The sequence below is a fragment of the Physella acuta genome, unplaced genomic scaffold, assembly GCF_028476545.2.
Source record: "Physella acuta isolate Inbredline_101_S28 unplaced genomic scaffold, ASM2847654v3 ptg001098l, whole genome shotgun sequence".
NCBI lineage: Eukaryota > Metazoa > Mollusca > Gastropoda > Physidae > Physella > Physella acuta.
In genome coordinates, this window is record NW_026732615.1 from 74,074 (window position 1) to 93,870 (window position 19,797).

At 32.0% G+C, this 19,797-nt stretch overlaps 1 protein-coding gene across 1 annotated transcript in view; it reads right to left on the bottom strand.

Annotated features, from left to right (window-relative positions):
- Positions 1-4,137: 4,137 nt before the first annotated feature.
- Positions 4,138-19,797, bottom strand: part of LOC131955727 (putative phosphotransferase YvkC) — a 28,558-nt gene continuing 12,898 nt past the window's right edge. The window contains exons 12-30 of the mRNA XM_059319956.1: positions 16,680-16,752; positions 15,345-15,437; positions 14,612-14,782; positions 13,758-13,889; positions 12,984-13,068; positions 12,411-12,499; positions 12,147-12,215; positions 11,386-11,475; positions 11,053-11,112; positions 10,790-10,890; positions 10,052-10,115; positions 9,383-9,454; positions 8,563-8,654; positions 8,156-8,234; positions 7,732-7,783; positions 7,495-7,571; positions 6,181-6,283; positions 5,270-5,344; positions 4,138-4,663 (exon numbers count right to left, since the gene is read on the bottom strand). Coding sequence (XP_059175939.1) covers positions 4,605-4,663; positions 5,270-5,344; positions 6,181-6,283; positions 7,495-7,571; positions 7,732-7,783; positions 8,156-8,234; positions 8,563-8,654; positions 9,383-9,454; positions 10,052-10,115; positions 10,790-10,890; positions 11,053-11,112; positions 11,386-11,475; positions 12,147-12,215; positions 12,411-12,499; positions 12,984-13,068; positions 13,758-13,889; positions 14,612-14,782; positions 15,345-15,437; positions 16,680-16,752 — 1,636 coding nt within the window. The 3' untranslated portion in view covers positions 4,138-4,604. The remainder of the gene's footprint in view (positions 4,664-5,269; positions 5,345-6,180; positions 6,284-7,494; positions 7,572-7,731; positions 7,784-8,155; positions 8,235-8,562; positions 8,655-9,382; positions 9,455-10,051; positions 10,116-10,789; positions 10,891-11,052; positions 11,113-11,385; positions 11,476-12,146; positions 12,216-12,410; positions 12,500-12,983; positions 13,069-13,757; positions 13,890-14,611; positions 14,783-15,344; positions 15,438-16,679; positions 16,753-19,797) is intronic.

The following is a 19,797-nucleotide window of genomic DNA, read 5'->3' on the forward strand; positions in this document are numbered from 1 at the left end:
AATTACAGTTTTAATATTAGTGGGTATGACTGAGATGCCTACTTGCAAAACATCCAAGAGTATATATAATGGAAATGTACTTCCTATCTTATGGATTATATTACGGTAATTTATAATTATTTTAAATAATTTTAAATGTGTGTACATTTTTAACTTTTTCCCCCACACACAGCGCCTTTGTTTATCCTGTAAAGAAGAGAATAGAGTGAATAGTCAGATGAAACCCCAAGAAGTTCCAGAACAAACTAAGAAGAAGAATTGGGGAGAAGAAAAACTGATATACATTGCCCAAAGACATTGCAAAAAGTTTATGGAAGCATTGATGTTTTATCTGTTGACAAAATAGTCCAGGAACTGCTGGTAGCTCAAGGCATTGTTAAGCATGGTACAACAGACAAGAACAAATTTATATTTATGTTTTTCTTGACAAAGGATATGATTTATGAATTTAAGGATAACTACACAACTGTTGTTGTAGAGCGCAGTGTTTCTTCCAGGATTTTTTCTCAGAGGGGGGGGAGGGGCACTTGAAATTTTCGAGGGGAGGTAGACTATCTTCGGGGGGGGGGGGGGGGGGGGGGGGCGGACACTGTTTAAATTATAAATTATATAAATTTCATTTCGTTCGGGGGGGGGGGGGGTAGAATATTTTCGGGGAGGGGGGGGGGGGGAACAATGTGTATTTTTACACTTTATTAAATGTTATGTGTATTGATGCAAATTATAATGGTGTGCATGATAAGTGAGTGTATGGCGATTTTGTATGAATATTTAAGTGTTCTGTGTTAAATGTGTGAGAGTTCAGAGATTTTGTATGTTCACATAGATGTTATTGAGATTGGTTCTGTTCATAAGATGTTTTCATGAAATGTGTTCAAAAGCTTTTACACATGTATGTTCTTTTTTGGGAAAAATGAAAATGTGTTTAAGAACAGAGATAAATTTCTGCATCCCCAAATCTATTTTGAAAACCACATTGAACGGCTATAGAAACACAGAATTTGCAACACTTCACTTCACAACAAACATGGTCTGTGACATATTTTTTGACATATTACTGATGGAGTGTCAGTAATGCAAAAAGTGCGCAGCAAAAAGTTACAGACACTTTTTGCCAGCTACATTTTAATGCATACATGCAACCTTGACCTATTTCTGATATCTAGACATTTGAATATTTAAACGCATGCCATAAATACAACTTATCTGGCTCTAGGGTTAGGGTTGGGATTTGGGTTTGGTTAAGGTTAAAAACTAAAACTATACATTTCATATTCTCTTTTTATAATCTTTGTTTGGGTGGCAGAGCCAGAGGCATAGCAACCCTTCCCGGCGCCCGGGGACAAACTTTTCGATTTGCACACCCCCTCTCAAACTTTCTATTTGCACCCCCCTCAACCTTTCAATTTATTTTTCCAACCCATTTTGGCGACCCCTAAGGTTGGCACCCTGGGACTTTTTTCCCCATCCCACCTCACTACACTACTGGGCAGAGCATAACTTTTTGGTGGGGTTTTCTGGGCCGGTTCAATTACCTCCCCCCCCCTTTAGAGTACATATAATCCATCTCAATATCCACACCCACACTATAATCATATACTGTTTGGTGCAAAATTAGTTGGTCAACAACATTTTATATATTAATCGGTGATAAGTCTATTGGTTCTGTTTCTTATGTTTTACATTGTACATTTTACTGGGTTTTTTCCTCATGTTTCATTGTTGCCATGTCGTCATATCATTTCTTTGATGAGATTGTTGTCTTTGGATATAAGTTTTTGTACATGCAGATTGCTTTTTTAAGAGAAAACTATCATTTAATGTTTTTTGAAATCACCATCATCTTATTCAATTTTTAATTGAATTGTAAATATCAGTTTAAATGGAAAGACAGCTGAATCTTATATTTTACTGGAAAACATGCACTAATGAACAGTCTTTTTGTGGGGAACATGAATTTGTATCTAACATTGATCTACTGAAGTATTTTATAAACAATATAAGGTTTGGTAAAACATAACCATGGTTACTTTAGGTCAGGCCTATACTGTTGGAGAGTTTGGCATGAATATTAGTGTTGTAAATGCTGTAGTTTCTGTTGTTGTAGATTAAGTGTATATTGGTCTTGTAAATACAGTGGATGTTGGTATTGTAAATGATGTAGTTGTTTATATTGTAAATGTTGGTATTGTAAATAGTCAGAATGTTAGTATTGCAAATAATCAGCATTATGGTGTTGTAAATGCTTTGGATGTTGGTATTATAAATGGAGTACATGTTGGTTTTGTAAATGCTATGGATGTTGGTGTTGCTAATGATGTGGCTTTTGGTATTGTAAATAATTTGGATATTGTTATTATAAATACTGTGGACGTTGATATTCTAAATGCAGTAGGTTTTCCCTGTATGTTGGTGCTGAAAAAGCTGTGTTCGTTGGTATTGTAAATGCTGTGGATGTTGGTATTGTAAATGATGTGGATATTACTATAAATGCTGTGTTTGTTGGTGCTGTAAATGATGTGTCAATGAAAGTTGTTCCTTTAGTAAACTTTTATTGCCACAAATTTAATGTAAGGGTAGGCCCAACAACAGTCAAAATTTTACTAAGTGAACAAGGATGGGCTTATCATACCTCTAAAATTACAAAGAGAAAGCAGATTGTTAGGGGTGATATTGTGTGTGGTGTGAGCATGTCCAATAGAAACTTTGCAATTAAATGAATTGTGGACTGTAAGGAATATAAAATGGAAAATGCTATGAAAGATGTATTGTGTAACTGTAATGAGCATGGGTATTTTAATTATAACCTTTTGAATACTTATTTATCTTTATGAAATTATGATCAAGAAATAATTTTCCACTTTTTTGTAACATCTATAACTAGCAAATTACTGTTACTGAACAATCTCCAGATACATGCAGGTCTTTTTGGAAGTTCTCAAAATTAATGTGACTAGCTAAAACATGTGCTTTGTTTCCTTTTTATAAATGTTTTTTTTTTTTTTTTGCATAATAAGAATTTTATAAACAAATCTTTAAACATTTGATAATGTTAAAGGTTAGAACACTGATGGTATAGATACCAAAAAGTGAAGAGAACAGATTATACTAAAGTATAGTGTAGAATTGCTGCATTGGTAAAAATGGATATCTTGTTTTTTAAAAATTCTTTTATATTGTTAAAAACAATGGTATGATTAGCCCTTCCAAAAAAAGGTATTTCTGTTGTTCACTATATATATTATTATACATAATCTTAAATAGTATATACAATCCAGTATCTGGAGATTGTTCATGAACAGTAACTTGCAGTCTATAGCTGTTAAAAAATTGTGGAAAAAGATAAGTATTCCAAAGGTTATAATTAAAACACCCATACTCCATACATCTTTCATAGCCTTTTCCACTTTTAGATTTTGGGCCAGATATTAAAGAAGCATCAGTCTTAATAAAAAAAAACACTAACCAGCATTCACTTGGTTTGTTGTAAATGGTAAAATGTAATTAGCGATATTGTGCTTAGTGTTTCATACACTTTATGTAACATGAATGTTCAATAAAAATAAAGTAACTAGTTTATAAATTTTTATGTTGTCATTGATTGGATGTGCTGGGATGTTGGGGTGTCTTGTGTTTGTGTATGGTGTCTGGGTGTCTCTCATCCTCTGGCTTAGTTTTGGTCTGTCATTCTGGGTTGGGTTTGATCTCTGCCATTCTCACATGGTTTTCTTGTCTTAGTCAGCTTGGCATAAGCTCTGTCACTTCAGCCACTTGGGTCCCCCAAGAGCTGAATCAGAATCTAATATTTAAACTACACTTACAAAAAGGAAAAAAAAAAATCTTGTGCTCTTTATGATCAAATACTTCTTTTATTGTTTTAAATTGACAGAAAAACAACTATTTGTTTTTAGTGTAATGTAAATGCAAAAGGTATTTTTTTAAATACATTCGCACATCTCTCTCAGACCCCAGTTCTATTAATAAATAGTACCTATTTTTCACTGTCAATATTTTTTAAAGCTATAATTTTATTGTAACAACTTATTACTTCTTACTTCCCTTTTCAAGGGAGACAAATAGCTTTTAATAAAAAAAAAATATCTGGAATATATAAAAAAAATGTTTTAAAATATTTTTGTTCATGATTTGATTAAAATGTAAAAAAAAGTAAATAGCTAAAAAAATTTGTCATGCTTCTTAAATCTCAGAACAACTGAATAGAATGTAAATGACACATTAAAGCTAGCAGATGACAATAATAATATGTTTTATCAGAACTAGCTTTATAAAGTAAGTTACATAAAAAACAACAGTAAGTACAGAAGCCTGTATTTCATTCTGAGTAGATAAAATTATATCATTGCTTAGGATTACTGAAAAATCCAAACATCAAAATTCACAATAATGAGAAAAGGGTTTGAAATCTGTTATCAATACAAAAAATTACAAAAGGTAAAAAAATGAGTTAAATTAAGTAATATTTAAAGTGCAGTAGGAGAACTTTCAATCAAATGGAGATCCCTTTAACAGAAAAAAGAGGTATAAAAATAAATTAATGCTGGTGTGAATATCACAGGTCATCAATTAGAACCACTTCGGAACTTTTATTTGACAGCCAGGCGTTTGACTGTCCCTAGACGTCCATCCACTTGTAGAGTTTCACCTGAATAATTGATAACGATCAAATTAGTGTTAAATATTCATGATTCTAGTTTATAATTTATATAAATCATAACAATATTCAGTTATTTTGTAAACCTGCTTTAAAAAGTGCATTGCTTTCAATATAAGAACAATAATTACCAAAGACTAAAATTGTTTATCTTATATTTTGAAAATATTTTCAATATTTTTCAGAAATTAAAATCTTGAACTAACAAGTATTGCAAAAATGTATAGTGTATAAAAATAATAATTAGAGAAAAAAAGGAGATGTCGAAAAAGAACTATGCAGTACATAAGTTTATTCATTAAAAAAATTTGGCTGAAAAATCTGCTTATTATCTAAAAATTTAATAAAACTAAAAATAATTTTTTAGGAATGTAACACTTTAAGCCACCTTATTCCACTAACCCTTAAACCTAGCTATTTTCAGACAACAGAAAAATCCCTAATCCACTTGTAAACTAAATAGCCCTAGATTGACTGAGTTAGAAAAATTACTATCTATAACCAGTTTTAAACAACATTAAACAGGTTTGACAGTTCAAATACTTCAATACCACTAACATCATACATAACGTAACATATCTCATAGATAAAGTTTACCTGATCTGATGTTAGTTGTAGCATTTGCCACATTCACCACACATGGGATTCCATACTCTCTAGCCACAACAGCACCTGACAAACACAAGGCTAAATTAAATCATCTACTCTAAAGTTAATGAGAAAAAGACTGCATACATAAATAAAGTCTGCTAGCCCAAAAGTCTTGAATTCGAATCCAGGTTCAAGTCAGTAGAATATCGCTGAGTCCACCAAACTCTAATAGGTACCTAACTCATGTTAGGGAAAACAGGCGGCTGGGCATAGTGCTGATCACACTATAACTTCATATGCAGATCTCTCTGAAACACATCTACCCTATGTCTTGGGCACCAACAGGAAAAGATGATGATATATAAGCAAAAGAAATTGGAACTAGTGACTGCTAGCATAAGTAAGACAGCATAGCGATCCCCAGTAAGACAGATTTGTTAAGTTGGTGATTGCTAAACCATTGTGTTCACTGTTTGAAAATGTGTACCATGTCAGGCCTAACTCAGACTTAACAAACCACACTATCAATTTATACTGCACAGTAAGAGAGCATATTGCTATAATTTTCTACATTGAGTTAATACAAATTGTTTGGAAAATACATAAAAACTTATAAAAATGTGCATTAAGTTTGAATCAAAACAAAGATTACTAAATAGAAAAACCTGTTTAGCTAATACTTTGGTACAGTTATGAAAGTGCATTAAGTTAAAATCAAAACAAGAATTACTAATGAAACAAATTATTTAGCTGGCATATTTATAAAACATAGATGAGTTTAAAATGAAACGAATTATTATACAAAATATAATACTGTTTAATGTATAGGCGTACTTCCTAACAGTTTTAAAATTTGCATTAATTTTAAAGTAAAACAGGAATCACTGAAGAAAAAATAACAAATAAACTCCACCTACCATGTGACACAAGACCACCCAGTTCTGTCACCAGTCCACCAATCAGAGGAAAGTATGGAGACCAGCCCACATCAGTGCTGGTAACAACCAGGATATCACCCGCCTGTACAAGATATACATACAGATCTAACAGTAACAACCAGGATATCACCCGCCTGTACAAGATATACATACAGATCTAACAGTAACAACCAGGATATCACCCGCCTGTACAAGATATACATACAGATCTAACAGTAACAACCAGGATATCACCCGCCTGTACAAGATATACATACAGATCTAACAGTAACAACCAGGATATCACCCGCCTGTACAAGATATACATACAGATCTAACAGTAACAACCAGGATATCACCCGCCTGTACAAGATATACATACAGATCTAACAGTAACAACCAGGATATCACCCGCCTGTACAAGATATACATACAGATCTAACAACCAGGATATCACCAGCCTGTACAAGATATACATACAGATCTAACAGTAACAATCAGGATATCACCCGCCTGTACAAGATATACATACAGATCTAAAAGTAACAACCAGGATATCACCAGCCTGTACAAGATATACATACAGATCTAACAGTAACAATCAGGATATCACCCGCCTGTACAAGATATACATACAGATCTAACAACCAGGATATCACCAGCCTGTACAAGATATACATACAGATCTAACAGTAACAATCAGGATATCACCCGCCTGTACAAGATATACATACAGATCTAACTAAACTAACTGAACATTTAGACATCCTGAACATTTGGGCATCATTGTGAATAATGTTACAAAAATAAATTTATATCAGGATATTTATAAAATAGATTCCAATTTTAATCCACAAAGACGAGTAGCTCATTATAAATTTAAAACAATATTAGCAGTAGTAATGAAATAAGTCTAAGCTTTTTTTTTTTAGCAAAGGTTAAATATATTACTATAATATCAAATATTCTTTTGTTTGATACATTTTTATTTCCTTATTCAAATTCAAAATTTTAATTTAAAAAACATTTAAAATATGGTATTTACTTATTATTTCTGAGTCCACCCAGCTCTGATGGGTACCTAACTCATGTTAGGTAAAGTAACAGCAGCTGGCGATAGTACTGACCACACTATCCCTTCACATGCTAGGTCACAAAAACTCTATTTCACTTGCCCTATAGACAGTCAGGTCTAAAAGAGAACTTTACTTATTTCCTTATAATTTCTAATAATATGATTGTTTTTATATAATTAGTTTAGTTCATATAATGTAGTATGCAATATCAATACAGCAAAGCATATGTTGACTGTACCTTTATGACAGAAGCCTGAGCCAAACTATGTACAACCTGGGCTGGTCCAGTCACTTGACCTTGACTTACTGGCATCCCTGCGAGGGATAGAACATTTGTGTCAGTCACATTTCTATATTGATGTTTACTAATAAAGTCTTAGCGTTATCAAGTAAAGGATAATTCAGGATGTTTTGAAATTGTTTAAATTACATGTTAGTATTGTGAGCCCATGTATTTAATCAGTATATTACTAACCTTTCAAACATTCAACATTGGAAGATTCAGTTTGACTGGAGCTTACATTAATCTAAAGGGATAGACAATTGTTGAGTTAAAGGTAAACATGTCAAAAATATTAAACCATAATAAGTAATTAAATATTAATCAAAGAACTGACTAATCTTTAATAGTAAAACAAACATGATATTTTTAGAAATATTGAAATTATAAATTACTTTCTTTATGAATCAAAGAACAGACTAAACTTTAAAAATAAAACAAACTTGTTATTTATAGAAATAATGGAATTATAAATGACTTTTAAAAAAAAAAAGATGGCTGCTTCTTAGAAAAAAATGTTTTCAGAAAATCAGATGTTAAATAAACAATTGAAACAGAAATAAATTAGTCTACCACCTTAAAAAAAGCTGCTTAAAAACCAGATTAACTCTTTACTTACCTCAACAGGATGATCTTTGCTGATTTTTGTAAATTTTTTCTCAGCTTGTTTTGGTAAAACTTTTCTTCGTTTTTGAGCTCTGAGCAGAAAATGTTGTATTTAAAAAAAAATACCTTTAAGCATTTTAAATTAATAAATTATAATAATTTTTAAATAAAAATAAATGAATACATATTTTTTCAACAACGGAACATGATTATAAATTTATATTAAGTATTATGTATTCTGGTAAATATTTAAATGTCATACTTATTTGCTCTCTACATTTATTTAAACTTTAACAAAGACTTCTTGTATGAGTAAAAAAAATTGTTAAAATTTGGACAGTAAGACCATATTTTTTTTTTTAATAGTGACAGTCATATCTGACACAATAAGAAACTGATAGAACTTTAACTTGAGCTTACTTGATCACAAGGCGAGCAGAGCGTGTTGACAAAAGAGTTCCTATCTCTTGATGTGTTAAAAAAAACATTAAGTCAGGATCAGGTATTCTCCCCTGGTAGTATATTTAAACCAAATTGAGTTACAATTTAAACACTTTTATATTATAAGGCAGTAAAAATTGAAACAAGTTACAGTTATTTGATTTACTTATATATAGCAATGAAAGTATGCAGGTCTGTTCTTTATGTATGACTACACTTTTTGACAGAATGTCATGAAACTTTGGGAAGTTAATGGGAGGGGCATCATCACTACAGGGTGAGATTTGGCGACGAGAGTTACCCAGCAGCTCTTTTAGCACCTGGGATCAGTTGATTAGGTGACTTGCACAGGAGGTCAGAGCTATTACTCAATTACTCTATTTGTTTTGAAGAGCACCCTACATTAGGTACACAGTAGCACATGACATTCAATGATTAAACTGAACCAGGAGTCACACCCTGCAATAGTGTAACCAGTAGCTCCCAAGAGTGCCCCACAACTCCCCTGACCCTTTGGCCGTCACTAATGAGTGTTCTACCTCACCCTAGAAGAAGGTACTAGATATACATTGGAAGTCTAGATTTCTTTTTCAAATGCAAAATGCATCTGTTATTATAAATGTGGATAGAAAATTAGATCACGCATATAAAGAAATACATCATTGGTAAAAATTAAATAATTAAAAAATGAGTGTCCTTTTCTTCTGAGATAGCAGCAACATGAGAAACAGGTACACTATACTAAATAAAACAGGATTACTTTAGGCCTACTAGAGTTATTTTATTGAGCAGAACTTACTTCCTGAAACATACGGGCAGCCAACATACAGTAATATGTCTTTATGTTGTCACTCATTTTCACAGAGATTGACTGCATGGATGTGGAATATACAATAAAAACATATGATCAATATGCAATAAAAACATACAATCAATATACAATAAAAACATACAATCAATATATACAATAAAAACATACAATCAATATACAATAAAAACAAACAATCAATATACAATAAAAACATACAATCAATATACAATAAAAACATACAATCAATACATACCTATAGGATTTACATACACTATATATTGATTGAATTAACAAGTTTAAACAAGGTTGATAGCATAGTTTTTACAAAGAAAGTACCCTATTTCATACAAGAAACTATTGGTTTTAACAAAAGAAGTAATTTAGTTTTAACACTGTAAGTAACTTAGTTCTAGCAAGGGAAATTTCTAAGATCTAACAAGGGGCGTAAGCTAGTTCTAAAAAGGGAAGGAACTTAGGTCTAACACGTGAAGTAACTAAGGTATAACAAAAGAAATAACTTAGATCTAAGAAGGATAATTACTTAGTTTTAATAAGAGAAGTAGCTTAGCTCTGACAAGGGAAGTAACTTAGATCAAAAAAGGAAAGTAGATTATTTTAATGATACACGACAAGTTCAAAAACAAATGACACAATTACCTTTCCCCATTCTCTGCAGCCAACAGCTTTCCATGCTTGAGGCAGAAGCTTTTTCAGGATCCACCTGTAATATTAATTTTTTTTTTTTTTTTTAGAAATTAGCAAGCATCACCATACTGGTGAAATACAAGAATATCAGACCAAATATATTTAAACGTTTAAGGAAATAAACACAGTACCTAGCATTAGGCCAAAAAATAATATCTGAACAAATATATTTAAAAGTTTAAGGAAATGAACACAGTACCTAGCATTAGGACAAAAAAAATTAAGAACAAATATATTTTAAAAGTTTAAAGAAATAAACACAGTAGGCCTATCTAGTATTAGGTAAAAAAAAAATCAGAACAAATATCATTTGCACATTTAAAGAAATACAAAGTAACTTGTATTGTTTGAATATGGAGACAATTAAATTTTCAAATTTGGAATGCGGTACAGCACATGACTACTAGCCCTAAAGACCTCATGTTCTATTCCCAGCCTGGAGTCAATGCAAAAGCCCTTAGCCCACTTAATGCTAATGTGTACCTGACTCAAGTGAGGGAAAGTAAAGGCAACTGGGCATAAAATCACACTATCCCTACATAAGCCAAAAACATAAATACAAGCAAACTCTATTTCATCTGCGCTCATAGACAGGTTAAAAATGTTAACTGTAATATTATTTTAAAAACAATAAATAACTCTGAAGCCTTGTAATGATAAAATTCTTATTCATATGGTTATAAAACCTACCTTTTGTGGGCTGGTATTTTTGTCTTCATTTTACTTATCAGTTCAGGTATAGAGACATTAGATTTCTCAGTCTTCTCAAAAGATTTTGTTTTCAACATTATCTGATAAAATGAAAATTGTAAGTTTATTAGCTTAATAAAATCAATAACAATCGTAAATTTGTGTGAAATTTACTGTATGTTTTTTTGCATATAGATATAAGAACATTATTGTCAATTTATGTTATTCAAAGCTTGGTACTGAAATAAATAAAAAAGTCTAACCTTGAGAACTGAAACAAATTTCTCAGGAGCTGTTTGCCATGATTTTTCTCTTAACTCCGACTGAAAAACAAAAAGGAAATCAAAATAATTAAACAAGAAATGTCTTCATTAACTGTATTATTGATAATAAATTATACAACTAATCCCACTTATAAATGTTTTACAATGCAATTACAGAAAGCAATAGAAAAGGAAACCAGATCTAAATGTGGTATATTTAATTGAGACTAATTATGTTATACATTTTCTTGTCTAATCTTGTATAAATGCCATTATAGGCTACTTCATTAAAGATGTCGAGTAACTCTAAATTTCTGTTGTAACAGTATTTACCTCCCTTAGGCATCTATGCCCATGTCTCTTTAGAAATTTGTCAATGGGTATCCAAACTTCTGGGTGACGGTTCAACATTCTCAAACACTCCTGGAGAAAAGAAAATTTATTTTTATGTTAATTCTGTTTTTTTTTTAAAATCTTATACATATAAATAAACAATAGTTAATTAGTATTTGTTTTTATTGAATTCTACATATTTTAATAAACAAATTGCCTAATTATTAGTTATGGGGCGGAGTGGCCTAGCAGTAGAGAGCTGGACTGCTAATCCGTAAGTCTCGAGTTCAAATCCGGGTTCAAGTCAGTAGACCATCACTGAATCCAGCCAACTCTGATAGTACCAAACTCACGTTAGGGTAAGTAAAGGCAGGAGGGCATAGTGCTGACCACACTATCTCTACATATGCCGAAGTCAAAGAAACAAATGAACTCTACTTCATTTGCCCTGTAGACTGTCAGGTTTGAAATAGAACTTTACTTACATACTGATTATTAGTTAATAGGAGGTAAATAAAAATAAATATGTATGTTTTGTATGCATACTGAAGACAAAATACTGCATTATAGCATTAATGAAAAATTTCTAGAAATGTCATCATTACTAAGTATTACAACAGATACACTAAAAAAAATAAGTTAAGTTGCTTTCTTAATTATATATCTATCTAATATTTACAGTTTCAGTTTTTACTAATTTAACTCCAAGGAATCTGAAAAACTTCAGAAATGATGAGTATAAAAAATATTTTAAGACTCACTTTGTCAGGGGTCTCCATAAACAACTGCACAAACTTGTCTCCCTTTTTGTCTATTTCTTTTGCAATCAACTGTTTAAAAACATATTTTAAAGGAAAACTAAATTGATCAGTTAAATTTTAAAAATTTGGTCACAATATTATAATGTCACTATAAATGGTTGTTATTATTAAACAAACAAATTATTAAAAAAAATTAATTTATCATACCGTATTTGTGGATTAAAACTAATAATTTTTAAAAGTTTAACAAAAAAATCACACTACCGCCATAGAGTGAGGGACCTCAGCACTGTACACATCCTCACAACTAGACAACAACAACGCTATATCTCCATAGTGATCAGACGTCCATTCTGAAGGGACAAGCCCGTAATCAGATCATTACTGAATAGGTTTTGAGGGGGTTAAAAAAGTTTCTTTGGGAAATTTTATTTTAAGATTTTATTTTTGCTACATCAAGTAGGCTACACAGCTTCTATATAATGAAACCTGTAAAGAATTTTGCCTTGCTAGCTTTTATAGATTTACAGTAAAAGTAAAATAACCTATGATCTGATACCCCATAGGACAGGTGAAGTAGAACTCTGATTCAGTATATAAAAAGAAAGTGAGGCCAAATAAAAACCTGCCATCCACCTGCTGCCTCTACAAACAAAAACCTGCCAACTGCCTACAACCTCACCGCACCAAACCACCACCGCACCAAACCACTATCTGTAACCTACCTGCCACCACAACAAACACCACCTCACAAAACCACCACCTCACCAAACCACCAATGCACCAAACAACCACAAGCCACCTGACAAAACCACTAAAAAACAACCAACCACTGACCTGCTGCCTCTCCGCCAACAACTGACATCAAAGCATGAGCCATATTGCCAGATCTGCCACTGTTGATGACAGTCCACGACCAGACCTTAAAGAAAGGGACATAATCAAACGGTTAACTTATTGAACACCATGTAGTACAACATGAGTTCTTTCCCTATGTGGTTTTTTTATGGATTTAAAATACCATAGCTTTTTTTAGTTATAGCGCTAGACAGCTAACTCAAAAGTCTCGAGTTTGAATCAGGGTTCAAGTCTGCAGAAAGTTCACCCAACTCTGATGGGTACCTAACTTATGTTAGGGAAAGTAAAAACTGCTGTGCATAGTACTACTGACCACACTATCCCTTCATATGCCGAGGTCACAGAAACAGGTAAACTCTACTTAACTTTCCTCATGAACTGTCAAGTTCGAAAAGGGAACTTAACATTTTTTACCTGATTGCCTAGGGGTGGGCTGGGGAGGAGGGGGCGGGGGTTGCAGACCGCACCGGGTGACACCATTTAGGGGGGGTGACACCAAGGCAAATAATAGCAAAATATATAGAGAAAAACTTGAGGGGGGGCTGCAAGTCGAAAGTTTGAGGGGGGGTGCAAATCGAAAATTTGTCCCCGGGAAGGGTTGCAACGCCTCTGGGGGGTGACACCATTAAGTGGCGCACCGGGTGACACTCGACCTCGCTACGCCACGTGGGGGGGGGGGGGGAGGGTAATCTGATTAAGGCCAGTTTTAAAAAGAAAAAAAATTACTAAACTACAAGAAGGGAGGTCACCCACAGACTCGTAGTCCGCCAGCTTCTTGTCAATACACTTGTACAGCCCAGTTGCGTCAGCACCTTCATCTTTCACAACATCTGTTTCTAGTCTCTTCTCCCACTGCGCAGTTACGGCAGTTGATTTCAAAGACACCTTTGGAAGAGTTAGTATGTCTCTTAGAGTAAATACAATAAAAAAAAACTTCCTTAAGTATAGATTTTAATCATAGTGGTAAATTACATAAACCTACTATTTTAACATAATATTTAATCATAGTGGTAAATTACATAAACCTACTATTTTAACATAATATTTTAACATAATATTATACTTTCGACAGCGATATAAAAATTAAACTGAACAAAAACCTAACCTATTACTTATGTTTCACACTTTGACGGTGATACCTAAACCTAAGCCATAACCTCAAACTAAACATTACATTTGACTTAACCCTAATAAGAAAGAGAGCCTAGCTGATTGCAGGCACAGAATAGATGAGCAAAATATAAATCCCAGCATGACAAATTTTCGAACAAAGTGAGAAATGTTGTGAACAGAAAAAACTATACTGTATTACACTATTTAACAATTCCTTAAAGCAGGATAGAGAGTTTGATATTGTAGACGTATTTTATAGCTAGACCACCCTCTTCCCCAGCTAGTATGAACACGTCACCATAAAAAATAAATAAGTATCATAGAAAATTGTCAGTATTTGTGACAAAAGCAAAAGTCATTTAGTATAAATTTACTGAAAATACTGAAAATTATACATTTAGAAAAAAATTAAATATATTTTTTACACTAAAAATTAATTTAGAAACAAAAAAATGGAAATTTTTTTTTAATTAAAAAATAACCAGAACACTTACTCTAATTAACTGGAGAAAATTTAAAGTTTTTCTGAAAAAACCTAAAGGTTTGCGTCCAAAATAGTTTTTTATATCCTCATCCTCCAGCTGTGGTAGAAGCTCACCCAAAAGGTTTATTGCCATGGAGTCTTTGCTTACAAGAGCAGCAGTCAAAAATATTGTACTGATATCCTAAGAGTGGTACAAAATCAAAACATTTAAGGGAGCTCTAAAAATAATAAATAGCAATACAAGGGAAGGAAAGAAATATGTTTAAAAATTAACAATGTTAATGAAAAAGTAAAATATGTTAACATCTTGTGTAGTGAATAAACAAATTGATTTTTATTATATGCAATTAAGGATGTAATTAGAACTGTGAAGTTCAGAGTGCATACATTTAACACTTTTAAATGACACTACATAAAACAATTACAGTTTACTTGCGAAGCAAACAGTGTTTCTTCCAAGCATCTCTTCGAAGAAAGTCTACCCCCCCTCCCCAAGCGAAATGAAATTCCAGTGTCCACTCCGCCCCCCCCCCCCTCCCCCCCAAAATATCAAGTGCCCTCCCGGAGAAAAAAGTCTGGAAGAAACACCGGTAGCTAATGCTGAAATCTGATTCTAAGTTTGAGAGTTCAATGAGTTGATGGTTATGATTTAGCTAGCTTTACACATTACTTACATTTTTATACCATTATTTTATAACATTAATAAACATATTAATGCTAGTGTTATTAGAATGAAGACTTACGGTAAGGCAGATGAAAAGGTGGTTGCAGTAAGATGGAATAGATTTAGGGAGACGAACTGTCTTTCTTCTTCCACCCAAGTGCATGTTCAAAACCTACATACACAATAATATATATGTCAATTGTTTATAGACAAAAATTTAGTATTCTTTTTCTTTAACTATTACTTTAATAATTTTCTGAGAATTCATATAGGTGATCAAATAAAGTTATAGTCGGTTAAATCTAATGTTAATTAATAGTTTTTCTAAGAAATTTGTTTTCTGTAATCCCTATTTTCTTACTAGGAGCAAATAATTTTACTCCCTGTGAATTTAAAATTGTATGCAAAGTAACACATTAACTTATTATTTTATTCATTAGAAAAAAAATACAACCAATTTTTAAGACTGAAAAAATGCACAAATATTGTATTCAGTAAATTATTAAAAATAATTTATTTTAAATTAATTTTGAAAGATATGTTTAAAAGTACTAACATAATTTTACAAAATACATTAAAATTTAAAAAAAATTGACTTAATATAAAGAAACCACAGTAAAATAAAACTATTTTGTGTACCAATCAAATTCTAATGGGAAAACATGCAAAAACTTATAGTGACTTTTAAGTGAAATAACTATTTATTTAACACACAACCACCAGAAAAATATTTTACTAATAAAAGAACCCTCAAAAAACGGTTGTACGTTTAATTATAAGGAAATAAACTGGAACAGATATAGTGATATGAATATTATATTAATTTAAATATTAATTTAAATAATCAATAAGGGGCAAATTGTTTTGAGTGGTGTGGGGTAAGACTGAACATTTGTCTATCATGTGAAAGACTTACTAGTGATAACTTTAGTGCTAATTAATCTGAGTAGTTCATTATGCATGCATACATTGTTAGTATTTTAACTGTTCCCTAATTAGATAATTTGAAATTGTTTACATTTGTTGCGAGCTTCAGTAATAATATTTTATGACTGACATTGGGGAGGGGGCACTACTCTAATGCAATGTTATTTGCATGCAGTGTAGTTTAAGGGTTAGAACAACATCTTATTTCAACTAGCCAACCTTTAAACTAATTAAATTGTTTATCATGCAACCTCCTGTAAAATTAACATCCAGCTTTTTCCTGTGTGAAAACACAAGACAAAATCTAAATAGAAATTTAGATTACAATTTATTAAAATACAATAGGTTTTATATTATATCTATTGCTTTTAATGCAAAAAATTTAACTTTAATAAAAATGTAGAACCCCTACATGGCAAACGTTTCATATTAGCTTATGTCTAATTTGATAATTCTGGACTTTAGAAACAACAAGGGAATTAATTACCTGCAGGCTGTACTCAATCGATGTCTGAAAGGTGCTCAGAGTAAGGGGAGTTACTGCCCCTGGCAACATTTCACTGAGAATTTTAAAAAAAATTGATTTCATAACAATTTAAAAAATTTCAACAAAGCTATTTTCTATTAAAATAAGACAAATATCTCCTAATACATTGTTGAATATTTATTGGTTTTTTAAAGCATTTAAAAACTTCTTTAAATATAATTATAACTGGGTGTATACTAAATTATTTGCTATTTTTAACTTGCTTTGTAAAATATTTTCAGAGCTAGTAGTATCACTGATAAAACATATAACCTTATTTCTATCTTTAGGCGAGTTCTGCAAGTGATCCCTTAAATTAAGAAACATGGGAAGATTGAGCTCTTATTCCTTAATGGTGGTCATCCATAAATGACGTCACTTTTTTTTTAACGATTTTTACCCCCCCCCCCCCCCTCCCCTCTGTCACACATTGTCACAAAAGCAAGACCCCCTCCCACCAAAAAAAAATGACATCACAACTCAGCCGACAACCCCCTTTAAAAATTGCAGTTGAATTTTTCTTAAAACATCAATATTTTTCCAAAATCTTGCATGAACTCTGTCAATATAGAGTATTTTAATCAAATGCTAATATAATTTATTAAAACGGTTTTCTAAAACGCGAAATAAAGGCTAAAATTAATTTTTTAACATCGCTTTTTTATAATGCAAAAAGTGTGACGTCACACCATCTGAACACCCCCCCCTCCCCCTCATCACATAACTTCACAAAATTACGGACACCCCCTCCCCTTACGAATGTGACGTCATTTATGGACGACCCCTAAGGCCTTACACAAATTCAAGTGCCACACCTTAGTAATCTCCTACCCACTTTATACCCTAGTATTATTTCCCTTGTGCTATATAACCAGGCATCACCAAGAACATTAACTCTATTTTGTTTACCTGTATCACTAAAGCAAAATTTTATAGATATCTATAGTCTCTTTTTTTTTCATGTTTTGTTTGATGTATTTTTTAAATTATTATGATGTATTTATGTTATTTTATATATATATATATACATATATATATATACATATATATATATATACATATACATATATATATATACATATACATATACATATATATATATATATACATATATATATGTATATATATATATGTATATATATATGTATATATATATATATATATATATATATATATATATATATATATATATATATATATATATATATATATATATATATATATATATATATATATATATATATATATTTAAAAAATGTATTTTGTTTCAGGAAGTGAAAAGTGATGTGAAAGGCAAATGATACTCCCAGCTATCATAGTTTAACAAGAATCTGCAAATGCCCATGATTCCAATAATCTTGTTATAATTAAGTATTTTTGGTTTTAAAGGCAATAGTTAGGTTTTGATAAATAAATCATTTTTCAATATTTATTGTTTTTTGGTTTCCTTACTCAGTAAGCGATTGAAAGTTGAAAAATGCAGTGGTGTATATAATGTATTTCAGTAGCGTAGCGAGGGGGCGGGCGGGCGGGGGACATATGTCCCCGGGCGCCGACCTTAGGGGGCGCCAAAATGGGTTGGAAAAGTAAATCGAAAGTTTGAGGGGGGTGCAAATCGAAGGTTTGAGGGGGGGGGGGTGCAAATCGAAATCTTGAGGGGGGGAGTGCAAATCGAAAAGTTTGTTGTCCCCGGGCGCCGGGAAGGGTCACTACGCCTCTGATGTATTTATAGTATTCCCAGCATCATATGTCATTACAGCAGCTGAAGCCCCTTTGAAAAAGCAAAAAAAAAAAAAAAAAAAACTTCGTGTAGATAATCTAGGAAAGTTTTTTTCTTTTTGCTGAGCACTATTTAAGCAAAAAATTTTTTAAAGAACTCCATTGTTTACCAGAAAATGCTGGGAATTAAAAAGTTTAAGAAAATTACTAACAAATAGGGTAATAAAAACCTACGAACTATCTAAGCATAGATTGAGTGTTGCATGTAAGTCAAATCAACTTTGATGTTGTTAATTGCCACCCTGGCCAAAATTGGCCTTCATTGAGATTTGCTGAGGTAGGCAACTTTTTTGTTTAAGTTTAGATGTCGACTAAATAGAAAAGAAAAACTGACAAGACAATATCGAAACCAAGAATTGTATGTGGGTCGGTTAAAAAGTCCCGATATCATAATCTCATAGTCGATGTCATGATTTAGACCAGGGGTGGGCTAAGTGCGGCCCGCGAGCCAAATGTGGTCCCCCACAAGGTTTTTTGTAGCCCGCCAGACAATCAGAAAATCCCGCCTTGAACTGAGATTTGCTTAATATCCGTGACCGAAAGTTTGTCTCGTATTTTTTAGCGCAATTTCAAATAAACCGGGAGTGATCTCCCCTAAACTTTCTCGAATATTCTAATATAACACTACGGGGGATGGCAACTCGGGATATAGACTTCTAGACATGATTTTTAATCCGATTTTAAATACTCAAATTTTTAAAAATAGAATATAATCTCGTAGAAAAAAGAAATGCACACCAAAGGAACGCTAAATAAAGATGTGCATAATAGTGCGCAATATTATTAGTACTTTATAAATTTACATGCGTTTTTTGAGAAATCGGAAATAGCGTAAATAAGTACTTCCGGTCAACGGAAATTACTCAAAATTTGACAGAAGGTAGAGAATTAGATCTTTTACTTATATATCGAATTTCATTTATCTATCTGAAATAGTACTCAAGTTATAGGCTTTTGAAAAATTCAAAGTAGAAAAAGTACCACTTTCGGTTATCGGAATTCGCTCAAAAGTTGATACGGATCTACGATTTTGATAAAATACTTATATATGAAATTTCATCAACCTAGCTGTAACGGTACTCAAGTTATCGTGTTTACACACACACAGACACACACACACACACAGACATACGGACAAGATTGCAAAATTATGTTTTTCCGTATCAGTGAGGTGTAAAACGTGGAGATTTGTAAAAATCTCGATTTTTTTTTTTTGCACGATTACAATACTTTCTCTATACTTCGTATATACGAGAAAGTAAAAAAGAAAAATTGCGTTTAATAATGCGTCATTTCTGGA